The 27851-nt window shown below is 53.0% G+C and overlaps 1 protein-coding gene across 1 annotated transcript; it reads left to right on the forward strand.

The window, feature by feature from the left end:
* Positions 1-3327: 3327 nt before the first annotated feature.
* Positions 3328-27680, forward strand: TMEM72 (transmembrane protein 72). The gene is made up of 5 exons (XM_040242808.1): positions 3328-3593; positions 18171-18237; positions 19958-20029; positions 21566-21705; positions 23009-27680. The coding sequence occupies exons 1-5, from the start codon at positions 3524-3526 to the stop codon at positions 23485-23487; spliced, it is 828 nt and encodes a 275-aa protein (XP_040098742.1). The 5' UTR covers positions 3328-3523; the 3' UTR covers positions 23488-27680.
* Positions 27681-27851: the final 171 nt, after the last annotated feature.

A 27851-nucleotide genomic window follows, 5' to 3' on the forward strand; every position in this document is an offset into this window, starting at 1 on the left:
GTTAGTCTTCCTATGGCTGCAACACACAGGGGCTCTGGTTGGTGTAGCATGAAATGAAACAACATAGTAAGCAAAGCCCTGGGTGAGCCCTGTCATCTCAAAGGACAGCTTCTCCTTCTACCCTGGTTCTCCATGATGTCAGGGCCAGGCTGTGCCCCCGTCTGGGGTATCGTTGGTTCAGTGGGTAGAACCCCCTGTTGATGAGCCTACATAGGGTGGGCCCTGGTGCAATCACTTTGTTCTCTTATGCATTAGCCTCCATTTCCTGGCAGCCGCTCTGGACAGGCCCTTCTGACATGGCACTTCTGATCCCCTAGTAAGATCCATTTTACAGATAAGGAAGTCAAGAGAGCAAGGAATGTTCCAGGCCACACAGCTGTTAAGGGCGGCAATGAGTTTGGAAACTGTCCTGGCTAGTCCCCGCACTGACTCTCTCCCCTGGCCAGACGTTCAGAGCCCACAGGCGGGTGGGCAGAAGAGGAGCTCGGCGAGGTAGGAAACCCCGGCTCTCTTCCTTTGAATCCTAGGTGACGTCCCAGTCACTTCTCACGGTCCCTGTCTTGAATCTTTCGGGCATCATAGCCATCTAGAGTCACAGGCCGCTGGGTCTGAATCATCCAGTCAGCGCTTGAGAACTTCCCATACACCACCTCCCCTCACCCAGTAGTCACGTGGCTCCAAAGAGCCCATTATCTCCTGCAGCAATTCATCCTACCGATGGGGAGAGGATGGTTAGAACATCTTCCCCTCCTTGGAGCTAAAAGCTTCCCCACAGAATTTCCATCTGCTAGTGCGAGTTTGGACTCTCCAGGATGCAATAACAGGCAAAACAATGCTTTCTCTGTGCGAGATCCGGGTCACACAGTTGTCGGGAGCAGCGGGCTCCCTAGCACGACGCTTCTTAGGCCTCTGTAAGCTGAGACTCCCTTTTTCCTGCTCCCAGTACTTTTCCACACTCTTTATGCTTGTTCCTCAGCCCTCCACAGTCCTTCCTTCTGTCCCGCCCCCTCTTGGCTTTTCGCAGGCTCCCTGGGCAGCCCCGCTATTTCCCCAGGAACTGCCCCTTCTCCTTGTCCTCCGGGTCCATTCGTGACTGCTAGGTCAGACTCGGACGTCTCTGCCTTCTCAGCCAACTTTTATTTTAGTGTTTCTGACCCCTGGCTCCTGGCAATCTTTTCTCTAAATTCAGAGTTCTAATCTGGCCCAACCAGATTTCTCCCTAAATCATAACCTCCTCCTCCATCCCTCTAGGGGGCCAAGACCCGGTGAAGAAGGGAACCTTTGGGGATGGAAGAACATTCCTAATGCTCAGCGCCATTAATTTTCAGTCTCTCCCAATCTAAGCCCAGCTCACAAACAAAGAGCTTCCCCAAAAAAGGCTTGGAGAGCCACGAAATCTAAGTCAACTGGCTACCAACAAGGAACAGGTAAGTTCAGCAGCTCTATAAGGACGTTCGATGCCCTGTTCTGCTGGGTCTGCCCTTTGCCTCATCCCCTCATCAGCAGCTAGCTGCCCAGCCAACACAGGCATCTCCAAAGGGAGAGAGTGAAGCCCGTCCAGCCCTGGGATAAAGTGAAGGGCACTTTCCCAGCAGCTCCTCAGTACATGCCCCTTCCAGGCTATTTGATCAGACTTGGCTTCCATATTCGTTCCTCAGCCTCCACGAAGGGGAAGCTGCAACCGAGACCAGTGGGCTGAACAGACCCCGCCAACCAAGGCCTGGAAGGACCCCATGTCTTCTGAGTACGGCGGCCCCAGATCCACAACATCACTGCTGTTATCAAGGAAGAAGCAAGATGTGCTGTGGGGCCAGCCAGAGCTTGCCAAGGAGCTCGGGGAGGACAGGTTCCTCAAGGACAGGAGCCACAGGGGGCTGACCCCAGCCGCCAGCATCGCCACGTGTGCCATTCAGCAGGTGCCATTCAGCAGGTGCCATTCAGCAGGTGCCATAGAGAGCCGGGTATCACATCAGGAGAGCCGTGCGAGCGCCAAGGCCTGTTTAAACTGGGAAGTTTGGAGTTGTCTGCTACTAAAACACAGTCAAGCAACCAAAAAAATTAATATATGTGTTAAATCATACTTTTTTAACCTCAGTCTTAAAGTTCACATGAACACAGAGGTTCTTAAACTCATTCAAAGTGGGAAAGGAGTGTGAAAAATACGAGTTCTAGAATTCTTTATGAAATCTTGGTCAAGTTAATTAATTAAAATAAATTTAATAGAAAGAATATTTCTTATATGAGGGTATATACATTTTCAACAAAGAGAAGCAAAGCAGACTATGCCTGAGTTTCCTGTTGTTACTGGAATCTGGTCTGGGTTTGGGTTTTTTGGTTTTTGTTTGTTTTGGAGTATAGTTGCTTTATAACGTCGTGATCGTTTCTGCTGTACAGCAGAGTCAGCTCTACAAACACATATATCTCCTTTTTTGGGGGGGGATTTCCTTCCCATTCAGGTCATCACAGACCATTGGTTTGAGGATTTTTTTTCCCCCTAATTTAGTGGTTGTTTTTGTTGTCTGTCCCACAGGGGCAGAGGCATAAAAAATTTCAGGAAAATGTCTGGAAGGAAAACGAAGGCTTGATAGAATTTGATCTATGTCAGTTAGTAAATAAAAAATTAATAAAAGCCCACCATTGTCCAATTTTAGAAGGCAGTTTCCTCCAAGCCTCCCTCAGAACACGTTTTGAGGACCATCAATCCAGGCAAACCCGCTCATTTGTTTCCTGCAAAAGTTACCAAGACACACACATATCCTTGGGTTTCCCCAAGGTCACTCAGTTAATTATTGACATAGAAACTCACCTCCCAAAGAATCATAGTAATTTCCCACATCACCTGTCAGGGATACATATCAGGGATGGAGAAAATTCTGTGTGTGGCATGGGCCTGAGCTAAGCACGTCTAGTCAGAGTCCAAACGTGCCACAGACTTGAAAGCTTTCTAATCCACCTATGCGCAGAAGAATAGAAGCTTGGGACTCCTTTCAAAAGTTGTTTCTGGAATTTAAAGACACATGCCTCTCTCCCATACACACACACAGACCCAAAGCTGCCAGACACCGACTCTCAGACCCTCAGGCTTGAGGCCCAGGTGTGACTCTCTCTGGGCCTTTCTGCTGCCCACTAAGGAACAGCCTGGGCTGGCTCCCTGGCTGACTCCCTCCTCCCAGCCAGAAACAGTTAATTGCCAGCTCCAGGCTGCCTCCAGCCCAGCCCTAATCGGCCTGATCTCCGGCAGCCTCGCTGGGGCCGCGGCAGCTCCAGACCAGGCCCTGGCTGTGCTGAGCAGTGAGGGCATTCTTCCAAGGTAATGATTAAGCTGAGCACCTGGCAAGCTGGGAAGGTGAGCTCTATTCACACCTCGGCCAGGCTGAGGTGGCCTGGACTGGTTTGGGAAGGCAGGGTGCACAAGCCCAGAGCTGGCAGCCACAGCCTCCCGCTGCACACAGGCAACCTGGAGCCTCTCGGGCTAGAGCTTCTGCTGCCTGCCCTGCCTGGACCCTGCCTCGCCCCTGGCGCCATGAAGCAGCAGGTGTTCTGGACGGGGCTGGAGTACACCTGTCGGCTCCTGGGCATCACCACCGCTGCAGGTAAGACCCTGCCTGCCAGCTCCGGCCCCCTGCGCACTGAGCACAGCACACAGGGCTGCCCAAGGGGCGGGCGCCGACCAGGGGGGATGGGCGGGAACACCTGGCCACATCTCCTCCTCCCCCCAAAGCCCAGAAACACGGCTCCTCAGGGCAGCGGCAGACGCAGCAGGGTGAGCCTGGGGCTGGGATCCGGGGGCACGGCACGGAATCTCTGCTTGGCCACCCACCGTCCGTGTGACTTTGGGAACCCTCAGCATTGCCATCTGTGAAATGAGTTGAGGGGGCCACCCCCCTTCCTGGGGACTGTTGCAAGGTGGATGGGGGAGACCTGAGGTGAAAGTGTAAAGGGCCGGGCCAAGGTAAAACCGGATTCCTCACTGGAGGGACGTGGAAACGGCCAGTGGACCGCACTTGGTTTTATGCCGACCACAGCCCACCTCACGGAGGGAAGCTACGCTCGGAGATCCCAGGCTTCCCTTAAAGCACCATGGGTTTGGGGAAGAAACAGTTCCCCACGCTGGGCTGCTCCTCCCCACCCAGCCCGGCTTGCTGGGAAGACGGATGGTTACAGAAGAACCTGAGCAGCTGTGACTCTGAGCTCTGCCTGCTCACTTCCCCAGCTCGAACCCGGTCCTGAGCCCGGTGCCCCCGGGGTGGTCAGGACCTTCACTGGGAAAGTGAGCAAGCAGCACTCTGAACCCTTAGCGCTGGGCCCCTCTGAACTTTAAAGCCCGGGAAGAGACACCCACTGCTGATCAAGCCTTGCCTTCCCACTACTGCTCACAACCTTGTGCCTGCATCTCGGCAAACGGGAAACAGCCCCCAGCTGATCTCAAAAGTGCTAGTCCCCAGCCCTGTCACTCACCGATGCACGACCTGGGGAAAGCCAGCTGGGTGCTCTGGGGTCGTGCTTTCTGGTCTTTATGATAAAGATAACTGGACCTGCTGGCCGGGTGTTTTGGAAGATCAAGGATGCATGAACTGAGCACAGCTAAGTGGAACTGAGTGTGTAAGCCTCTTGAGAGAAGCCCTAGGACATACTTCAGAGCTCCAAGGAGATCTGTGCAGACTTTCCTCGCAGGAGCCCTGAGGTAGCACAAGGAGGGCTGTCGTCAACCCTAATCCCACCCATCCTGTTACAAAACAGAGCACTGAAGTTCAAATAGGGGTAGTGACCTTGTTCAAGGTCATGCTACAAGTCAAGGGGACAGCAGACGTGGAACCCTGATCCCTCGACTTTTTAAAAGGCCAGGACTCTGGCCAAAGAGCCCCTTCTTCCCAGGGCAAGAAGCCCCATGCCCCAGGGGCACTGGAGGGTCCAGAATCGCTCTGCCGGGGGTTCTGGGTAAATAACAAATGGAGGCCTCAGCTCCAGCCTCTGCTGGAACCGCCATGTGGCTTGCACCTAGAGGAAAGAGCCCCAAGCCACCTTCCCATCCAGCCTGTGGGAGGGAGGTTAACCCGAAGGGTTTCTGTGTCTGGGGTCCTACCCTCTACCACTGCTGGTCTGGGCTCCATCCTGCCGTCCTCTAAGTCTTGGTTTCCAAATATGTAAAACGCACCCCTTTCATTTGTCAGAAATCACAGTGACACTTCTCCCTGTCATACTCTGCCTGGATGGGAGGCCTGGCTCCGTTGGGAAGCTGTTTTAAGAGGTTTATGGACTTCTAATGGATTAGCTGCAGACAGTTTAAAAGTCTGATTTATCTCAGCCAGTGGAAGGGTCTGCAGCAACACACATATAGCCCCTCCCACACACACACACCACAAACACCACACAGATACACAAACTGCGCCTCTGAACCACAACCCTCATCTCTTGCAGAAAGCCCCTGTTGATGCAGAGGATGGGCCTCCCACTTGGTTTTGATACAGGGACCAGGCTAAATATAGGACACCGTATTGCTTTCTAATGTCCAGGCTGGTGTTTGGGGGCTTTCTAGCGTGCTAGGAGCAGGTGGGAAGCTAGAAAGAGGGGTGTTAGTCATCTTAGGAAAATCTCAAGTTTCTTTCAGCATCCCTGAACTGCTGGCCTATTTCCAGAGTGTAAGATCTGCAAATTCCTTATTCCCTTAAGCCTTTTTTTTTTTCTTGAAATCCTCTGTTGAGAAGTCCAGGCCTTGTGAATAGGGGCATTGCTGCTAGAGGGGAAATCAGACTTGAGACAGAGGCTGTCACTTTGCAGAAACCCTGGGAAACCTAGAGTAGCCCCGGTCCCCCTGTGCGGAGGAACCCGAGTTTCCTAGAAACTAGGAAAAGCGTGTGAGCCAGGTCACCCGGGTGCCGCCTGCAGGGATCAGGCAGCTCCTGACCCAGCAGCCCCTCCCGCGTTTCCCTCTCCCTCTGCAGAAGGACCTGAGGCTGTGGGCAGCTCAGAAGGTGCCCGGCCCCGGGGACACACACCAGGGTGGCGAGCACCGCAGCTGTGGCCAACACATGCCTTGTGCAGCGGCTCTTGGCTCCGCTCGCCTCTTACTCCCCGTTCAGCCCCTCTAGAGGAAGCTCCGCTAGGGTGTCCAGGGTCCCCCAGGCCACTGCTGCCCCACCCCACAGCCAGCCCCACAGCACAAGTGCACACGAGTGCCACTGCCAAAGAAGGGCACCCAGGCTTCGCAGATTCCATCCCAGACAGAAGTGTTTTAAAGTCAGAAAATGAGACTGTTCTTGCCTTGGATCAGTCGTAAGTTTCCCAGACCATCACAGACCCCAGTTGCCACACACTTGGCTAGCTTCTTTCATTGGCACCCCTTCCCTGGCCATGGAAGGCACCGGGAGTCCCTCCTTTGCTGAGATGTGGCGCCAGACACACAGACACACTTGTGACTGGGTGAGGCCACCCTGGCAGTCTAGTGCCCCCACCATCGGTCCATCCGGGCCGGGCACAGCCTCAGGCAGGCGGGGTCATGGCGAGAGTGGACAGAGTTGCACGGAAACAAAGGGAGGTTGACCAAACACTTCCTAAATCTAAAGACTAGCCTTCATTTATCTGCAATATTATGTGATCGATTTTACGGAATGAAAGATTCGTTTAATTCTATAGTACTTTACTTTCAAAAGTTTCACACACGTGATTTCGTATAATTCCACAATAACCCTTTGTGTTTCTTTTGCCTGCTTCTATTGCCCTTCACCCTCTGTGTCCCCACGGGTAGCCATTCATTCGTTCTCTAGATCTGTAAAGTCACTGATATTTAATCCAACCACTCATGCTCTTTGAATGATTCCCAAGCATGCTTTGAGCAGCAGCACCATGACTCTCTCCAGCCAAACTCACTCCTGCACCTCCTCTGGGACAGACAAATCTGCACACATTTCCAGAGGGAATTGTCACAGTAGGACCTTCCATGTATGTGTCCAGAGATACCGGACTGACAACACACTCGAAAGTCAATTATTAATTAAAGTCACTGCTACAGACGTACCAGTGTCCAAAAGGACCAAGCGCTGAGCTCAACCTCATTTGGTAAATGAGGAAGTGAAGCGTTAGAATGTTCAGGTAGTTTGGGGGAGGTTAAACAGCCAGTGAACAGCAGGTTTGGTCTTCCCAGGTGGCACAGCGGTAAAGAATCCGCCTGTAATTCAGGAAACATGGGTTTGATCCCTGGCTCAGGAAGATCCCCTGGAGGAGGGCACAACAGCCCGCTCCAGTATTCTTGCCAGAAACTCCTATGGACAGAGGAGCCTGGCGGGCTGCAGTCCACGGGGTTGCAACGAGTCGGACACGACTTAGCAACTGAGCACACTGCAAGGAGCAGGTCTGGTGTTGGAGCGCCAGTCTGCCCGTCACCGCGTGCTGATGCAGTGGAACAGAAAGTCTGGAGTCCACCTAGGGTCCATTCAACTGGCAGACACTGACGGAGTCCCCACTTCGGGCAACGTAGGCACGTGGATTAGGATGGTATGACCTCATACAGAAGTGTGTCTGGGGGCTGTCGGCACACATCTCCCAAGAGGACACCACACGGCCAACAGGAAAACGAGCTGGCTTGAGACAAAGCCGTTTTAAGCAAATCCTGCCTATCACAAATCAGTGTGGGATCAACCTGGGGTCACTTAGGAATTTTGTTTTGTTCCAGGTTCTTGACCCATTAACCTCTTCTCTGCATAAACGACAGAGCTGCGTTCCTGACAGCCCCATGCCTTGCACAGCCCACTCAAATGGAGACTTGGCTTATTAATATAGACCAGGATAAAGGAAGCATTTAAACCTAGATGTTCTCATTATTTTTTAAAGAGTACAGCAAATGCATAGTCTGACTTTAGTCCTATTTAAAGCCTTTGAAAGAAAAACAACTGATGCTTCTGGGACGGTCATCTTGGGCCCTTCGTACTGATGTCCACCCTTCTCAAATGTATGTCCCTGTGACCTTCTCCTGCCACCTAGGGAAGCTTCATGCACTCCAACAGTCTGCAGGTGGCTTTATTACCCAAGCAAGACCTTATTGTTCTCAGATCTTATAAGTGGATATAGACTGTTTTCCACTCTGATTGTCCCAATGAGCAAATGAAATATTCCCGTCTTTGTTCCAACCTCCTACCATTATGTGAAAGTGAAGTCGCTCAGGCATGTCTGACTCTTTGTGACCCCATGGACTGTAGCCTACCAGGCTCCTCCATCCATGGGATTTTCCAGCCAAGAATACTGGAGTGGGGTGCCATTTCCTTCTCCAGGAGATCTTCCTGACCCAGGGATTGAACCCGGGTCTCCCGCATTGGAGGCAGACGCTGCACCGTCTGAGCCACCCGGGAAGATTCTCCTACCATTGGGAGATGGTAAACTTGGTCCAGGCATTTCTCTCTCTATTTCTTTATGCCTGTGACTTCCTTATTAGGAGCTTCCCTGGCAGCTCAGACAGTAAAGAATCCTCCTGCAAAGCGGGAGACCCACGCTCGATCCCCGAGTCAGGAAGATTCCCGGAGACGAGAATAGTTACCCACTGCAGTATTCTTGCCTGGAGAATTCCATGGACAGGGAGGAGCCCGGTGGGCTACAGTCCATGGGGTCACAAAGAATCAGACACAGCTGAACAGCAGACACTTTCACTTCACTCTCCTCCTTCTTAGAGTTAGAACAAAACGTCTAGAAGTCCACCTAAGACTCATTTATCTGGAAAATATTGGCGGAGTTCCCACTTGGCACAATGGGACACATAGATTAGAATGGTATGACCTCTAACCTAGAGACGGGTATGATCTGACCAGGGAGACAAGCTAGTAAATACATATCCCAGTGCCTGGCTCTGAAGCATAGTTTTTGGGAGGGTGAATCTGTGTCCCTCTCTACTAGACATATGACCTTTGGCATGTCACCTACTCATTTTAAATGTCAGTTTTCTCATCTATGAAGTACGGATAACAAGTTCATCTGCCTTCTGGGGTCATGAGCATGCAATGACTAAAGCAGCAAACAGCGTGGTGCATAGACTGTTGCTCAGCACTGTCTAATTTTAGAAGAATGTGTAGGACCTATGAACTGCACAGTGTGAGCTGTGGGACCTCCTTGCAGGATGGAAAAGGAAGATCAGAGGAAAGGAACAAGCTAACATATGATCCTTGAGGCTAGAAAGGAAAAGGGGGTGATATTGTGAAAGCTCTTACCCTGAGCCATATTTTTCTTCACATTTTGAGCTTGGGCCATTGAGATCACCCCACAGGACGCTGGTTATTCCTACACCACGTGTAGTGATGAAACCAGAAGAAAGATGGTAGCCTCATTATATTTTTTGTGGGCTAACAGTTCTTTTAAGATTATTCTTTAGTCTGTGCAACCAACTGAAGAGAACTGTTATCAAGAAGGAAGGCAGCCAGAAACAAACGGCTAATGCGGGGCTGTCCCCTGAGCCTTCCTAGCTTGCCACAGGCCTGGGTAAAAATCTGATAAAGAAACATGGTATGTGCAGCAAAAACAGAGAATAACTGGAGGCATAGTCATTGTTTCCTAAGGCCAGGAAAGCTGCCATATGGAAGGTGAGTGAGCACATACATTCTCTTTGAATACAAGAAAGCATAAGAATCAAATACTTGAGCCAAATACTTTGACTTGAAACCAAGATCCAGAAGAAATTTCTTCTGTGGGTTTCTACAAGAAGGGTGTCATTCTGCATGCAGGTCAGTATCACCAGCAGCATCAGTGAAAGTCTGTAGGGGCCCTCCATGTAAACCATGTCAGCAAAAGGCAGTATATTGTCCCGGGTGGTTTCTTCACCTTGACTCTTATAACCCTGAAGGAAGAGTTAATACTCTGCTATGTAGCCCTTCCAGAAATTCAAAAAGGAGGAGATCATTCACAAGTCACTCTATGAACTAGCATTATTCTGTTATCAAAACTAGACAAAGAAATCACAAGACCACTGGTGACCCAGTGGTGAAGACTCTGTACGTCCAGCGCAGGGGCACGTGTTCAGTTCCTGACTGAGCACATGCCACATGGTGTAGCCAAAAAAAAGTTTTTTAAAGGATACCCACAAAGAAATGATTCAAAATGGTTAGACTTAAATGTAAAACCCAAGACTATAAAACTTCTAGACGATAGGATAAAACCTTAGTGATGTGTTAGGCAGAGATGTTTCTACGTACAATATTAAAAGTCCAATTCATAGAAGAACAAATTGATAAACTGCATCACTTCAAACTTAAAAACATCACTCTTGAAAGTATAATGTTAAAAGAATGAAAAATAAATCAGCAGAGACACGATGATAAATAAGCACATGAGAAAACAGTCCACATCAGTGGTCATTTGGAAAACACAAGTCAAAACCACAATGAGATACTGCCAGATACCTACTGGAAAGGCTGAAATTCAAAAGACTCACTATACCAAATGCTGAAGTGTTGGCAAGGATGTGGAACTCTCATAAACTACTGATGGGAATTTAAGATGGTATACTCACTATGGAAATGGTTTTGCAGTTTCTTTAAAAATTAAACATACACCTACCACATGATCCAGGCATTTTGCTTCCGGATATTTATCCAAGAGAAAAGAAAGTCTATGTTGATACAAACATTGTACTTAAAGACTCATAATATTTTTATTTGTAATAGCCCAAACTAGAAACAACCCAAGTGCCAATCAACAGATAAGTTATAAAGCAAAGTATTTATCCATACTACTCGGCAATAGAAAGGCATGACCAATTGATACTATAATATGAACAAATCTCAGAATAATTATGATGAGTGAAAGAGATAGCAAAAAAAAGGAGTACATCTTGTATGATCCCATTTGTATAAATGTCCATAAAATGCAAACTAATCTCGAGTGACAGAAGATAGGTTGGCGGCTCCCGGGAGGGGATACGGGGGTGCCCAGGTGGCACCGTGATGGAGAGCCCGCCTGCCAGTGCCGGAGATGGAAGAGGCGCAGGCCTGACCCCTGGGTGAGGAAGATCCCCGAAGGAGGGCCCGGCAAGCCACTCCAGTGTTCTTGCCTGGAAAATTCCATGGACAGAGGAGACAGAGGCAGGCTACGTTCCACAGGGTCCCAAAGAGTCAGACACAGCTGAAGTGACTTGGCAAGAACGTACACAAGGGAGAGGATACAAAGGTGGGAGGGTTAGGGTTACAAGACACAAGGAAACTCTGGGGTGATACATGTGTCCATTATTGTGAGTGGAGCAGTGGTTTCCCTGGTGTACGCATGTATTAATACTCAGTGAGTCGCACGCTTAAACGCACGCGGCTCATCGCATGGTGACGCCGTTTTCAGTAGTAGATACGTCAGCTATCTATTGCCAAAATAATGCTGTTACTTCAAAGCCTTGGACATACAGCCATAAGCTTTGCGTGTGTGTCTGCAAGGCATGCAGAATCTTAGTCCTTGGACCCAAGATCAAACCCACATCCCCTGCAGTGGAAACACAGTCTTAACCACCGGACGGCAAGAGGCGTCCCCAGAAATAAGCTTTTATTGTTTGCACATCTGGGCGAGTAGGCCAGAAGGCTCTGCTCACACCGAGTGTGCTCACCTCTCTGAGGATCAGACAGCTGTTGGTCCATCTAGACTCGCCTTGGCTGTGGTGATAAGGCCCCCGGTGCTCCAGCAGGCTGGCATAGACACACGCCTACGATAATGGCAGGGACACGAGAGGACAGGTCCGGTTCCCAAGTCCGTTTCACATCTGTGCTTGCCTGTTACCTGACAATCCTGCTGTCCAAAGCAAGTCACAGTGCTGAGCCCAGATTCAAGGGGTGAGGAGACAGACTTCTCTTTAGTGCAAGGGACTGCGCTGGCATATAACAAAGGGTGTGGATACCAAGGGGATGAAGACTGGGGAGGCATCACTGCCACCTGCCAAGGCACTTCGGCCAATCTACAAAGCCAGACAAAATAGACCTCTTGAATGGTCCCCTACAGTCTAAGACAGAGAATCTGGTAGAGAAACAGGACTCTCTTGCTTTCAGAATATTCTGCCTAAGCAGGCATGTGAGTGCTGATGGAGGGCACAAAGGACCACCCTATACTCTAATCTCTTCTAACTGAACATCTAAAATTTTCTTCTATAAAATCTTGGTCTGTTCTTGTGTCTGAACCCTGGTCCCTAGCTGTCCGCTGAATGGCTCTCAACACCCGAGCAAACTTCCGTGCCGTACTTCGAATCTGCCACAGCTCCTTCTGAGTTAAGAAGCTTGCAACTACTACCTTCCTGTCTCACTGGATTCTTAGCAGCTAGTTCCTGCATCTCTGGGTTCTTAGAAATGGTGCAGATATAGCTTTCAGGTCTACAGTCAGCCGTGACCCCTTCTGAACCATCCCCAGCCATTGTCATCAGACCAGCGTTTCCCTACCAGAGATGTCCCTGCAGACATCATGACCAGTAGGAGATATGCCATAGCTGTGGATGAAGAAAATCAGTAAATACAATGTGGGGTGTTAAGAGGCACCTTCAGCAGCAGTGAGCACAACCTTCTCCCCCAGCTCCCCAGGCATCCAGGGCCAAGACCACTGCCTGGCGCGGAAAGTCAGTTAGCACGGCCTCCAGTGACCTCTGAGGAGTGTCCTACGTTCTCACCAGGACACCGCACTGAATGTGAGTGAAAGTGCAAGTGTTACTCACGCAGTCGTGTCCAAACCTTTGTGACCCCACGGACTGTAGCTCACCAGGCTCCTCTGTCCACGGGATTCTCCCGGCAAGAACACTGGAGTGGGTTGCTTTTCCCTTCTCCAAGGATCTTCCCGACCCAGGATCAAACCCAGGTCTCCTGCACTGGCAGGCAGGTCCTTTACTGTCTGAGCCCCCAGGGAAGCTTGCACTGAATGCAAGACAGGTGTCAAAACTCAACCCAGTGGCTGATAAGCTCCAAACAGCCCTGACGCTGGCCCTGAAGCAAAGGAAGCAGAGGTCAGAATTTGCGGAGATAGCCTCTTAGCCATTACCTTAACCCTAACCCAGGCAGGCCCCATCCTCAGGGGCACATGGGTACTTAGGAGGACGCACAGAGAGGCTTACACGCAGATGTAAAGGTAGATGGGGCTTCGGACCATTTACAGCAGTTGAGACTGCAGAATGGATCTGCCCGACAGGAGAATCAATGACCAACATTTGTACACAGAGAAGAGCTCTTGAGCCACAATACAAACATGTGTTAATGGAAGGAAAGGATAAGCATAAACCCTCCCCTTCCCCATGGCTACAGATGGGAATGCCCTGCCTCTCCTAATAATGCTATTAACCATCAACTACATTTGCACAACACTCTATAATTTACTAAGGCTGAGGCTCATAGCCAGTTATGCATGTTTTATGATCCCCATTTTCTGGAATAGAGATGCAGACAAAGGAGTTACCATTTGTGTGAGGAACCGGATTCTGCTTTTCTGATCAAGCTTCCCATTCTCTTTGCTGCAGCCCAGCACATCCACCCACACTTCTGTCCAGCCACACTCTGGGACCAGAGCTTTGAGATGCCTGGAAATATGCTCTGCTGTGTGCCTGGCCCAGGCCTGCACCACAGGTCTAGAATCTCTGATCCCTGCTAAGGCTGATTAGAACAAACAGCTCAGGATGGCAACTCAGAAGAAAGCCCTGGCCTCTGGGAGAAGAAAATACTGTACTGTGGCTGGACACAGCCCAGACAAGAGGGAAAGAAATCCGAGGCCAGGGAATGAGATGAAGAGGCCAGGCTTTCCCACAGATGCTGATTATTACAAAACTCCAGGAACGATGCTTCCCCAGGGACTGTGAGGGGGAGTGAGATGGAGGGTGGGACGGGCTGTGTCGGGCGGGCTTGTAAGTGGTTCTGTTGGGCTGGACCAGGGCAAGAGGACCCCACAGGATGGGTGACCAGGAGGGATGGAAGGAGTCTAAGGCCGCTCGGTGGGAATGTAGAAGCCCACATACCACTCCACCCAGCACCCCCTGCAGCACAAACAACGAGGCAGCTCAGAATCAAGGCGGGTCTGGGGCAATTCTTCTTATAGAGACGTTGTTAGAATGAAGCCTTGATTCGGGAGACGTGATGGCCTTTGTCCCCCACCTTCATCCTCACACTCTCAGCTCTTCTATCCCCGGCCCCAGCTCAAGACAAGACCCCCAGCGTCATTTGTTGGGGTGAGTGGCTGATGTAGGTTGGCCCATTTACGCAGAGCCCTGCAGAACCACGGAAGATGAGACGGAAGCACAGTCCAGGAACAGCTGCCGGGAGACGCCGTGCAGCCTGGGCAGGCAGCGGCCAGGCAGAAGCAGGGGCCAGGCCACAAGCAGACAGATGGGTACAGAGGAAAGGAAAGACTTCACACCCATCTGCACTGCCACAATGTCAGTGGTCTGCCTTTGAGAACATGAGCCCCAAAACTAGGAGGATCAAGCAGGGGAGCCCTTGGCCCCAGTGTCAAAGGGCCTTACAGGCCTCCCATGAGAATCCTCTGTGGATCTCTTGGCCTGAGGGGTCATGCTCCCAACTCCAGCCCCCTGCTCTCCTCCTCCAACCAAAGGCCATTCCCTCTGTCCCTGGGCTTGCAGAAGTAACATGCTTATTGTTGGTTGAGAGCCCTTGGGAGGGCGGCCTCGCCTCCCTTGCTCCAAAATGGGCTGCCTGGGGGCTGGGAGAGCTGAGCAGAGTCAGAGGGAGGAAGGAGCGCGTGTGTCTGGACCACCTGGCGTCTCTCAGCACAAAACACACTATTTTCCCCAATCTAAGCAACAACTCTGGGAGATATAACTAAGTCTACTCATTCCACACTTGGCAAACCCGGATCAGAGGACACGTGTACTAAATCTCTTCAGTCGTGTCTGACTTTTTGTGACCCTACGGATCTGGCCCACCAGGCTCCCCTGTCCATGGGATTCTCCAGGCAAGAGTACTGGAGAGGGTTGCCATGCCCTCCTCCAGGGGACCTTCCCGACCCGGGGATCCCACCTGCCTATCTTACGTCTCCTGCTTTGACAGTCAGATTCTTGATCGCTAGCGCCACCTGGGAAGCCCCATGGTTTAACTGCTGCTGTTGCTAAGTCGCTTCAGTCGTGTCCGACTCTGTGTGACCCCATAGACGGCGGCCCACCAGGCTCTCCCGTCCCTGGGATTCTCCAGGCAAGAACACTGGAGTGGGTTGCCATTTCCTTCTCCATGGTTTAACTACTTATCCACAATTACCCACTCAGAACCAGGATTCCAACCCAGCTCTTTTTCCTATTGTTATTCTCATTTTTTAATTTTCTTTTTCTGTTTTGGCCTCACCATGCAGCATGGCAGACCTTAGTTCTCCAGCCAGTTCTCAAACCCACACCCTCTGCACTGGAAGTGCAGAATCTTACCCACTAGGGCATCAGGGAAGTCCCTGTTATTCTCATTTTTTAAGCCACAAGCAGCACTGCCTCTAGAGGGTTCCTGAAATGCCCCCTTTGACTATTGGGCTCTGTTTAAAGAGATCAAAATAGCTCTCCATGTGCCAAAGGGGTGCAAGTTAGGGAAAGGGGCCGAGTTCCCAAGAACCTCTCCTGCCATCTGCTGGTCACCCACCAGGAGCCAGTGCAAATGTGCAAAGAGCACAGAGGTGAAAGAAGGCCCTGCCTCACCCCAGAGGTGAACAACCGTAAGAATCGCCTTGGGCAGAGGGTCCCTTCCCACAGGCCCTGTGGGAAGATCCTTACCTGGGCTGGGCTGTATTCTTGTGCCAGAAATTAGTGATTTCATTGAGCACCTATGATGTGCTTGGCATTAATTAACTCACTGAGTCCTCAGAGAGATCAGCAGAACTATTAACTGGCAAATTGAACCTAAAATGCAGGATCTGACTTAGACGTCCCCGAGTGGCTGGCTGACGGGCTGGTCTCACTTATACTCTCTACGCCTCCATCACCTCTTACGTAAAATGAGGGTAACATAGTACTCTCACAGAAAACTCCTGTGAGGACTAACTAAGTTGTGTGGTACGCTAAGTCGCTTCAGTCGTGTCCGACTCTTTGTGACCCGATGGACTGTAGCCTGCCAGGCTCCTCCGTCCATGGGATTCTCCAGGCAAGAATCCTGGAGTGGGTTGCCATTCTCTTCTCCAGGGGATCTTCCTGACCTAGAGGCACTTGAGAAGCCCTTAAATAAGTTAATAAATGCAAATGCCAAAAACTGTACAGAAAACATAGTGAAAACTAAATATATGGATATTTGCTGCATCACACACACACACACACACTGCATCACACACACACACACTGCATCACACACACACACACACTGCATCACACACACACACTGCATCGCACGCACACTGCATCACACACACACTGCATCACACACACACACACACTGCATCACACACACACACACTGCATCTCACACACACACACTGCATCACACACACACACACACACACTGCATCTCACACACACTGCATCACACACACACACACACACACACTGCATCTCACACACACACACACACACACACACACTGCATCACACACACACACGTCCACAGTGGAAACCAGGAAATAGTCCAATGCCTGGAGCTAGAATTCTCAATTTTGTTTTGTAGGTCCTTTACTTTCTAGATGTGTCCTTGGGAGAACTACACAAGGTCACTGAGCCTCATCTCCACCCCTGTAGAAGGGGGCGTATAGAACTCCCCGAGTCATGGGGCTGCCGGGAGGAACCAGAACATGTACGAGCATCATATGCGATCCACTGAGTGCCCTACAGGCTGTGTTAGCACTGCCGAGGGGCATGAAGCTCCAGGGTGTCCCCGACTCCCAACCTGGGACAAGCCAGAAGTCAGCTACAACTTGACGAGGACAGAGGTGTGGTGTCCTCCACCACCCTGACCCCCAAGCACAGGGCACGCTAGAACCCAGTCCCTAGGGATACACTGGTATCCCCTTCCTAGACGGAAGATCTCTGTCCCCTTCTCCCTAAAGGACTTCTGCATCCCACCGCGAAGTGACGGGTGGAAGGGCTAGCGGCTGAGAGACAGAACCCTGCATGTCAAAAGTCAGAATTTCTGCCGTGGACCAAGAGCTCGGGTGGCCCAGGCGTGGGAGCTTACACAGGGGGTCCACCAGGGAGAGGAAGAGGCAGCACTGCCCGGGGAAGCAGGCCCAGAGCAGCAGAGACGGAGGCCCCCCGCCGGCAGCTGACAGCGGCAGCCCAGCGCTCGCTCTCGGCGGGGCCGGCGCCGTGAAGTCACAGTCTGGCAAACACCAGTGTGGGCCATCAGAGCCTGCAGAGAGACATGTGGGGTGGTGCCTGGGCTGGAGCACAGGAAGCATGGCTGCAACCAGGCAGGGCCAGAGAGAGGTCTGATCCGTGGGTCACTGCGGCGGGAAGAACGTCTCCAGACAGCCTGCACGCTGTCGGTGGCGTGCTTCCTCCTTCGGGCAGATGGGCCGGAGCCACGGCTGGCTGAGTGAAGCCGTGAGAGTGAGGAGACAGCCAGGACCCAGCAAGTCCACAGAGGTGGCTCTGAGATGGATTCATCCTGGACAAATGGAAGCTCAAGTATTTGAGCACAAACACCAACCGCCAAGAAAAGATAGGAGGCGAGACAAGGCTGAGCAGCATCTTGTGTCTGAGCAAAACTCCAGGGACTGCATCAGCACTGGGTCCCACACGATGAGCCAAGAGTGTTTGATACAGCCGCCAAGCCAGCAAGTGAAAACGAGGCCATGAAAAGAGCGGGAACAGCGATCCGGGCAAGGGAACGGGGTGGGGGCAGGTCCCACGGCCAAGCACCGAGGCCCAGACACACAGCACCCGTGGGCCTATAGGCTGGTGAAGGCCCTTGACACCACTCCACCTGGAGGGCAGCTGAGGAGCCCGGGGCCCGGGGCCTGTCTGTGGGCTGTTGCAGGGGGCACTCGGGGTGGCGGCATGACCAGTGTGGAAGAGGACAGGCATCTTCTCTGGGGAGGCTGCATTAAAAGGCCTCTGTGCTTATGCATAAATCCCCTCCCGTTCCCAGAGACCAATCCAGAAGTTTCCTTGCCCTCCTTCCCAGCCGTGGCTCCCTGTGCCACATGGAGAAGAGACCCCCTGGCTCCCAGTGCCCAGGGGCCGCTCACTTCATGGCCAAGGAGGCTGCACAAGGCAGCACCATGGCTGGAGCCCCCGAGCCCACACTTCCCTCCTCTTCCTCCTCCCTTAGTGCTGATCGGCGTGGGCACTGAGACCTTCCTCCGGGGACAGTTCAAAAGCCTGGCTTTCTACCTGCTGTGAGTATGTGTGCACGGGCCCCTCCCTGCCAGTATGTTCTCGTCCAGCTTGCCCCAATCCTTCCGCAGAGATTCACCTGCAGCACCTCCCACAGCCCACATGAGCTCCATTCTGTACCAAAGGTGAAAGGAGTAGCCGGGGCTTCTGGAATATCCTCTTGTTTGGAAAAGACTTTAGACAGATCATCCCATAAACCAACCGATCAGCATTCCATCCATCCATCCACCCATCCATCCATTCATCCACCCACCCACACAGCCACCCTTCCACCTACCCATCCATCTATTCACCCACCCACTCCTCCACCTACCCATCCATACATCCATCTATCCGTCTGATCAATCATTTCTTTATTCAGCAAACATTAAGCAAGCTCTTGTTTTTAGAGAGATGGGAGTCAGTTCAAAGGACTCTCTATTTGAGCTCCTCTACATGCCAAGCATATAGAGTTAAATGTTAAATGTTGTACTTACGTTATGTCCTTTATCTTCGTCAGAGTTACAGAAGTGCACATTATATAGTCTGTTTTGCAAATTAAAAGAACTCATAGGGGTAAGCAGCTCAGCCCACATCACCAAGCCCAAGACCAGCAGGGCCCAGAGTCATCCACCTGGGTCCCTTTAGTTTCTCAACCTCTGTCTTTCTCTTCTGCCAGTTGCCTCTGCAAACGCCCCCTAGAGGGAAAAAAACGTGAGCAGGGGTGAGGAGAGCCTGGGGTCCCTTCCCTGCCGGTTCTGACAACCCAGCTTCTCAGCAGGCCATCGTGAGGGACCACCAATCTGCCTGCAGCACACCAGGCTGCTTCCTCCGCCCCCACCTGCTCCCATGCACACCCGCCCGCATCACTGTGCCCTGGTCTGTGTCCAAGGAGCCCTCCCCAGGGCTGCTCCGCAGGGCAGCCCCCTTGGTTTGCTGTTAATACGTGGATCACACCCATCAGTTCCCAGCCCCACTCTAGCCTTCCAGCCCATCTCCACTCCACCACCTCAGCCACTTAAAACTAGGTCCTTCGACAAACTTCAGTGGATTCCACAGCCTCCAGCCGACACTCATTTGTCATCCTCCGGCCTCTGCCTTCCTTCTTATCCCTCAGTTTATACCCCAGGAACTTCTGACTCTTTCTCAAACTCACCCAAGTCACCGCCCCTCCAAGCCGTTACTCCATTCTGGAGAGCACAAGAGAGCCTTCCCAGTCACTCCAGCATTCCCAGAGCCTGGAATTTTTCCCCTTATGCCTCCCGGGTCCAGGAGCCCCTGCCAGACAGAGTGGCTTTCCCTGGCTCCAAAGGCCCTCCCTGTCTCATTGAGCCTGTCCCTGGCCACTGCGCGCTGTCCTCCTGGAGCCCAGAAGCAGGGCAGGCCTTCCTCCTGTCCTCCTCACTCACCCACAGTCCTGGTGATCCTGGGTGGATGGATATGCCTGCCAGTGTCCCAGCAGCAGTGGGAGGCCAAAGTGGTGGCGCCTGCCTTGGGCCTCACTGCCCTCTGGGCCCCAGCCTCCTGCTGAGGCCCACTGCTAAGGCCCAGCCCAGCCCAGCCCAGCACAGGGCCTGGCATCCAGGTAGCTCCTAGTGGCTGTTGGCTGGATGGCAGGATTCGGTCAAGAAAGTCCTGGTCCGTTGTTCAGCTGTGCACAGAAGCCCAGGAGGCCAGGGTGCTGTGAGAAAACTCCCAGGGAACGTGAAGAGCGTCTGGCCTCCCTCACCTGTCTGCACACAGGTTCACAGGAGCCGCCGTCTCCGTGAGCGAAGGGGCCTACTTTGTGGCTCAGCTGCTGTCCGTCTGCTTCCAGTAAGTAGCCTCTGGAGCTCCCCTGACACCCCCAGTCCCAAACACCCCAGATGCCTCCACCCAAGAGCACGCAACTGCGAAGTGTTCCGCTCCCGGAGCAGCGGTGCCTGGGTTCCCTCCCAACCCTGCAGTGAGCCCCAGCCCAGACTTGGGCTCAGGCTCATGGGGCTCAGTGGCCCCCTTCACCCTTCCCCCAACCAGGGAGTGGACTGACACGTCCACTTGCAGAGTCGTCCTCATCCTCCGGAAACACCCGGTCACCGTCCCCGCCATCTGAGTCAGCCACCAGGGGGCAGACGCCACAGAAGGCCAGCTCGGAGCATGCGGAGCTGGGATTGAGCGCGGACTCTGCCTCCTGCCAGGACGCAGGGGCGAGTCCGGACCTCGGCCTCCAGGCCCGTCTGTGGGACAGGGCTGCAGTCTTGGGAGGCCGCGTGGCTACAGAGGCCTGTGCCTCTGCCCACTCGGGCTCAGCTCACAAAAGCTGTCGTCGGTGTGGCCGAGGAGTAGTGCTGGACCGCATTCCCAGAACCTACACAGCTGTGTCCTAGGCGGTCAGCGTGAAGAGTCAGACTTCCAATCCAGCTGTCCCGGCATCTCACAAGGCCACTGGCTGCCCCCCAGGGGCACTAGCTCTGAGGCAGAAGTCTTCCCCCATTTCTGCAGAACACCACTGCTAAGGGACCCTTGCAGCTTCTCAGGCAGGAGAGGGTGCTGCCCTCACCCTAAAGGGGCATTTTACCCTCTCTGGACTTCCTCCATTCCCACCCTGGGTTTGTAACAAAATAATGACCACCAGGGGGCACCAATGGACCGTGGCAGAAGGCTCTGGTCCCACATAACGCAGCCTTACCATTCCTGCAAAGCAAGCCTGGGCTGGGTGCAAAGTCCGGCTTCAGGCCACCTCAGAGGGCGAAGGAGGTGGAATCAAATGCAAACACTAACTTCCTTTGCAACTTGGAGGAAGCGTCCTCAGGGAAACCTGCGCAGCATCAGACCTACCAGGCTCATGTGTGGTCCTTGCATGCCAGTTAACGGAGAAGCCCCTCTAGGCCGATGCCATCTCATGTCTAGGCAAGGCCCCTTTGAGCAGGGTGCAGCTGGATTCCAGCCCGGTCGCCCATGTGTCCAGTACAATGCACAGCCCTCCAACTGCTGCAGCCGAGGGTCCGCTGCGCTGCACCCCTTCCCCACCACACTGGGGGCCTCACAAGGTGCCCCTGAGGCGCCTGCTCCTTCCCACCACCTGCGCAGCCTCCTGAGAGCATTTACCTTCCTCTCGCTGGATCAAACAGCTGTGGCTGCACGGCCTTTCAGAAAAACTGTTGGAGACCCTCTGGAGAGGCTCAGGCAAGGGCCCCTAACTGTGAAATCCGCAGTGAGGAGTTCACCTCCCGGGAGGAGTTCAACCACGGGCCGCTGCAAAGAACACTGCCATAATGGAACCCAACCCCAGACTCTGAGGGCTTTTTACATTGCGGGGGCTTTTCCGGGCACCTCCCTACTTCCTGCCAATCCTGGACTTCCTCCCCGCAGGTGTCAGCCAGGGTCCCTGGCCTACAGAGCAAGAGAGAAGGCCCGCTGGCTGGGCTGCTTCCAGAGGTTCCTGGCCTACATGCTGCTCTCGGTGGCCTGCTTCCTCCACCCCGTCCTGGTCTGGCATGTGACCATCCCAGGTAGGAGCTCCAGGAAGGCTCTGAGCAGGAGGCTCTGAACCCCCTCTCACGGGCCTCCAGTGACCCTGGCTCTAGGGCCCCACTGGCCCCTTCCTGGCATAGATCGTCAGGATGAGGAATTGATCAAGAGACAGGAATGTCCCAGGAAACGCATTTTTCCTGTAAATGTCCAGAGGTCACACCCACAAAAGCGAACTGACCTTTTCTCCAATTCTCGTGTGTGATCTAAGCTTTCAGAGGGAGCGAGATGATCACTCTCCATCCAAACCCTTGTGTCTCCTTAGCCCCCACCCATTCAGGTCCAAACTCCTCAGTCTGGCTTGAAAGGCACACTAAATGGGACCCCCAAAGGCCCTCAAACCCCTCTTCTATGCCCCTCTACTCACCCTGCTAGCCAGCCCAGTTTTCTGACCTCAGAAGCCAGAAATGGATGCTTCTACCTCCTGGGTTTCAATGCCGACTTTTTCTGCTGGGACGCTTCTCTCCCCTCCCTAGCTGTGAAAACTGCACCCCTCCTCAATGCCCATGTAAAATGCCAGGAAGCTGACTGCCTTTGGAAACGAGGTTCAAAGGAAGAGCCTCGTCTCGGGGCCACTCCAGGCAGCCTTCACTAGAGTCAGACTCAGCACTGCCAAGGTCAGACTGAGCCACAACCTCCTACCTTTAAAGAGTGCGAGACACACAGGAGGCTCCGGCCCTGGCAGGCAGGAGAGCCACCTTCACGCCTTCCTCTGGACAAGGAGGGGCTCCCAGTAGGAGACAGAGGGGCCTCTGGCCTGGAGGCTGCGTGAAGGGCCAGGAGGGGCGTGAACACTGTGCTAGCTGCACCCGAAGGGCTTTGCACCTTCCTGTGTGTTTACTGGAGGCAGGTGGTGGTGAAGAAGGTTGTCCCCACTCCTGGGAATAGAAGGAAGCTCTGATCCAACCTAGAGTCCAGGTTTGCTGAAGGCACTGCAGGTCCAGACCCAGCAAGCCACCCCTAAGAGGGAGGCTGAGCACAGTGCCGGGAGGACAGGCAGGAACAGCACAGGGACCAGCTTCCTACACGAGGGGCCTCAGCACAGGGCCCCCTGGCTAGCGGTCGCCGTGAAGACCCCAGCACAGACTGGCCCGCTGACATCCCCCGCCGGCCAGGCAGCAGCCTGCCACAGGGTCTGATGTGGGCGGTGAGGACAAGTTAGGTGTGTGGGCTGGAGCACTGCGGGCCTAAGGGTGGCTGCGCAGGCCGCCTGCGCAGGGACAGTGGGTGTCTGGCTTTTCTCGAGGATGGGTCCAGCATCCTGACCTCCCAGATCTCTCCCAGGCTCTATGCTCATCATCACCGGTCTGGCCTACTTCCTGCTGAGCAAGCGGAAAAAGAGCAAGGCTGCAGCAGAGGTGCTGGCCCCCCCGGAGCAGTACACAGACCCCTCCGGCAGCGTGGTGAGCACCACCGGCTCTGGGGACACCGAGCAGACCTACACCTTCCACGGAGCCCTCAAGCAGGGCCCTGGCTCCCTCTTCATCCACGTGAAGAGCATCCTGAAGGGGACGAGGAAGCCCAGCGCCCTCCGGCGCCCGGACACCCCGACCGAGCTGCCTCTGGAGCCAGCTGGCTCACTGGCCAAGAGGAAGCAGGTACAGTTTGAGGACAGCGTGGTGAGAATCAGCCCGGCCCCGGCAGAAGGCCCAGACGATGGGGACAGCGAGCCGGAGGAGGCCTCCTCTGACACCACCCCCATCATCCCGCCCCGCGAGGCCCCACTCTTCCTCTCTGCCCTCTCGAGCCCCGGCCTCTTCTGAGCTGCTCTTTCCAGGCTGGGGGATGCTCAGCAAGGAGTCTGCATAGATAGATGGTCCTGCCAGGAATTTCCTGGTGTCCAGGGCCCCTCGGGGAAGCTCAGAGTCTTCATGGGCCAGCTCTTCAGGGGTTACCAGACATCCCCAGGGCGGCTGGGCCTCTGGGGCCACTGGGCAGCAAGACAGGTCCTGTGGAGACCACGAGGGCAGCACAGATGACGCTCACGCTGCCTTGAGCCCTCAAAGGTTCCTCCCTCCTGGACCCAGACCGGAGGAGTCCTGGTGCTTCCCTGAAGGAGAACATCACTCCCACCTCACACAAGGCATCAGCCCAGAAGTCCTGGGGCTTCTCCGGCTCCTGACACCGGATCCTGCACTTACACCGGCCCGGCGCATCTCCTCTGATGGCACAGCTCAGCTCTGCAGGCCCAGCGGGGCTCTGGCAGCTTGTGCATCTCAAAGGCAGGTGTTGACGACCGCCATGGTCCCAAACTCCAACTGAGAGTGTTCAGGATGGGAAGCGGGGAAGGAAGGCAAGGTCGCAAACCCCCAGGGTGGGAGCAGCGCCGAGCAGCAGGCCGCATTCTCTGCGTGCTCCATGCTGGCGCCCGGCAGCAGAAGTCACAGAGCCGCTCAGGGAGACAATGCAGCTCTGTGCTCACTGCAGGGAGAGCTGGGCTGGGAGACTGATGCTCATTCCAGAAGCATTGCTGAGGGCTCCCCGTATCCCCACCACATGGGTTCTCAAGATTCCGGACAGATGATGTAAACGAAAAGAGACTGTGAGCCGACAGTCTTCGGCCATGAATGCCAGCAGACGGGACCAGGCGCCTGCCGTGTGCAGGGGCCACCCGGGCAGTGCCTTGCAGACTCACACAGCATGGAGACTCGGCTCTGGCCTGCTGGGTGACTTAGGCAGCAGGAGAGGTGAGAAATGTATGTTTGTTCAAAATGGGAGAGAAGGAAGGACGAGCAGGGGAAAGAGGGAAGATAGGAGAGTGGGCAGGCGACAGCCCAGCTCTGCACCACGGGGCCACAGAAGCGACAGCTAACCCAGAATGCGCAAATAAAGCTGAATCGAACATTCAGTGAAGGGAACTGCAATATATATTTCTGAAAAGTGTGCTGTGGTCCTTCAGGTGGTTGCAAGGCAGAACAGACGCGCTATTCTTCATAAGCAATCTTAATTAACCAGCAATTATATTATAATGCTTCCCCATTCGTGTGTGTGAACAAACACTAGGGTTCTGCAGAATAAACCTTAGAGCACATGCTTTGAGGTTTAGGTAAGAAACATGTGCTTATTCTTGTACACTTTTCCACATTCCCTACAAGTTATTTCGCAAATGTACGGAAATAGCCAAGCAGGAGCTGGCATCAGTGTGGTGCCTAGACACAGCAAGTGTCCCAAACAAGTAGACTCCTTCCTGGGGTGCAGGGAGGGGGGAATAGTTCTTCTGTAAAACCAAGTGAGAAAGGATACTTTCATGAGCCCTCAAAGGTGGAGGCTGCAGAGTCGTTTCTTTACCCGCCACCAAGGAGGAACTTCAGGAGTCACTGTCTGGGGAGAATGAGTAATATGGATCGTGAGTATGTGTAGGCAGGGATTGTGCTGGATTTGTAATGGGCCAGGGTCTTCAGGCTGGCCTGCTGTGCACCCAGGGAGCCCAAGTGGGAAGGAGTTAAGGGCCCCACCTGTCATCGGGGGCGGGGGCGGGGGCGGAGGTTATGGGCAGAGACACCCTCACTGCACAGGCCTCTAGGGAACACGATGCTCCTGCCCCCTTCTCAGCCCAAGTCAGCTGAGCTAGATCGGTGACCCGGTCTCAGTAAGCAGCTGGGAAGCACAATCTCAGAGCCTTCAGACCCCGCTAGTAAACAGCTCAGTTTATTAAGAGATGTTAATAAATGTCTGCTACGGCATCGTCCGTGAGGTGGGCACTGGGAGTTCCAGGTGAGACTCTGGAACCTCTAGGTTTCCTGGTGGGCTTCCCTGGTGACTCAGACAGTGTGCAACGCAGGAAACCGGGATTTGATTTCTGGGTCAGGAAGATCCCCTGGAGAGGGGAATGGCAACCCACTCTAGTATTCTTGCCGGGAGAATTCCACGAACAGAGGAGCCTAGCAGGCTACAGTCCATCAGGTGGCAAGAGTCAGACATGACTGAGCAATAAACACTGGCACGCTGAGGCTTCCTGGCGCCTGCTATCAGGACAGGGAAACTGCTGGGTATGGAGCATTAGAGGCTTAGGTGATTATGGACTTACCTAGGTTAACAAGGTAAAGTTCTTCAACACTCTTCTTGCTGACCCCACCTCACCCTCCAAAACAGGCTTGGATGAGGTCATTCAATAGACCAGAGCCCTCATCTCTGTCAACGGACCAGGCAAGAAAGTAGCGCCTTCCTCAAAAGCAGGCAATCGCCACGTCTCCATTTGATTCTCAGTCCAAAACACGAAACTGCACCCTTGTCTACCGCTGCCCTTATGAAGATGTCCTGACATCCATCTCATGGAGAGACAAGGACTAGCAGGGCTGACCTTGGGGTGGCCTGCCCCACCTTCCCAGCAGAAGGCAGAGCAGACATGGCGTAGATGGAGAAAACAAGTGCTGGAAGTGGCGCACTGAGCTGAGGCGGGGGCGGGCGAGGGGCAGCTCTTCAATCTGCCCTTAACACGGTGACTGACCTCCACCAAGCTCTTCACATCTCTGGTTCCAGGCTCCACAATTAAGTAGGAATAACAGCACTTCTCTCAGAATAGGGGCAGAGTCTTCCAAGAAAGATGGGGAAAGTGCTTCTTCAGATTACATATCACCCAAGTCGGTGGGAGTGCTTGTTGCTGTGGAGCCTCACAGTGAGAGAACATCAACAAGGCTTGTCTCCAGGGCAAGGCCGATGCAGGTCGCAGCTCCAGATTCCAGGGCTTGAGCCTGGAGAGGGTGCAGACACCACACTCCAGCTTCAGCAGAGAGTCGAAGCAGACTCTCAGTAATGAGGAGCCATGCTCTGTGGTCTGTGGGGGAGGGGGGGACCTAGTATTCTGGTCTCTCTCCCATCAGTACTAAAGGATTATTTTTTAATTTTTAAAATATCTTTATTGAGATATAGTTCAAGTACCGTACAATTCGCCAAATGTATAATTGAATGTTCTTTGTTATATTCATAATTGGGTTTGCTACAACCTAAGCTAATACATTTTCATCACCCCTACAAAATGTCTGTTACTCGTTAGCAATTATTCCGCACCCTCCTCCACTCCTCCCCTAAGCAACCACAGTCTACTTCCTGTCTTCCTAGGCTTTCCTGCTCTGGACATTCCGTGCAAACGGGATCCTACAACGTGGTCTCATGAGACTCCCTTCATTCACTTAGCATAGTGTTCTCAAGCTTCGTCCACATCGTAACATACATCTCACTCTACCCCTTCCATGGCTGAACGCTCTTATACACTTGCACTCATCTCTTGATGGGCTTTTGCGTTGTTTCCATTTTGTGCCTATCATGAATAATGCTGCTGTGAACATCCCCATGTACAAGTTTTAGGGTGAGCATGTATTTTCATTTCCCTGATATATACCTGGCTGTGGAATTGCTTGGTTAAGTGGTAAATCAATGTTTAACATCTTGAGAAACTGCCAAACCGTCTTGCAAAGGGTCTGCATCATTTTACCCTACCGTCAACAATGTATGAGGGTTCTGATTTCTCCGTATTCTCACCAACATTTATTGTCTGTTTTATTATAGTCATTCATTCAAGTTGCTTCAGTCGTGTGCGACTCTGTGCGATCCCATGGATGGCAGCCCGCCAGGCTCCCCCGTCCCTGGGATTCTCCAGGCAAGAACACTGGAGTGGGTTGCCATTTCCTTCTCCAATGCATGAAAGTGAAAGCTGAAAGTGAAGTTGCTCAGTCGTGTCTGACTCTTAGCGACCCCATGGACTGGAGCCCACCAGGCTCCTCCATCCATGGGATTTTCCAGGCGAGAGCACTGGAGTGGGGGGCCATTGCCTTCTCCGTTGATATGCATTTACTTAATGGCTAATGGGTTGGGGCAACTTTCCACGTAATTATTGGCCATTTCTATACTTTCTTTGAGAAACACCCATCCAAATGGTTTGCCCTTTTTTTAATTGGACTGTTTGTCTTTTTATTTTGAATTATATGAAAAGAGCTTTTAATATATTATGGATACTAGACTTTAATCAGGTATGAAATGTCAAATATTTTCCCCTACTCTGTGGATTGCCTTTTCTCTTTCTTGAAGTGTCTTTTGAAGCCTTTTCTCCTTCTCGCCTGATTTTCCTAGCTACCACTGCCAGTACAGCATTGGCTAGAGTAAGAGCAGACATCTTTACCTTGTTTCTGAG

The sequence above is a fragment of the Oryx dammah genome, unplaced genomic scaffold, assembly GCF_014754425.2.
Source record: "Oryx dammah isolate SB20612 unplaced genomic scaffold, SCBI_Odam_1.1 HiC_scaffold_6, whole genome shotgun sequence".
Taxonomy (NCBI): Eukaryota; Metazoa; Chordata; class Mammalia; order Artiodactyla; family Bovidae; genus Oryx; species Oryx dammah.

Excerpts from the sequence above, each read along its gene's own strand:
- TMEM72 (XM_040242808.1), top strand. The coding sequence starts at position 3,524 with ATGAAGCAGCAGGTGTTCTGGACGGGGCTGGAGTACACCTGTCGGCTC. Across the intron at positions 3,594-18,170 it reads GGGCATCACCACCGCTGCAG|TGCTGATCGGCGTGGGCACT; the intron begins GTAAGACCCTGC and ends CTCCTCCCTTAG. Across the intron at positions 18,238-19,957 it reads AGCCTGGCTTTCTACCTGCT|GTTCACAGGAGCCGCCGTCT; the intron begins GTGAGTATGTGT and ends GTCTGCACACAG.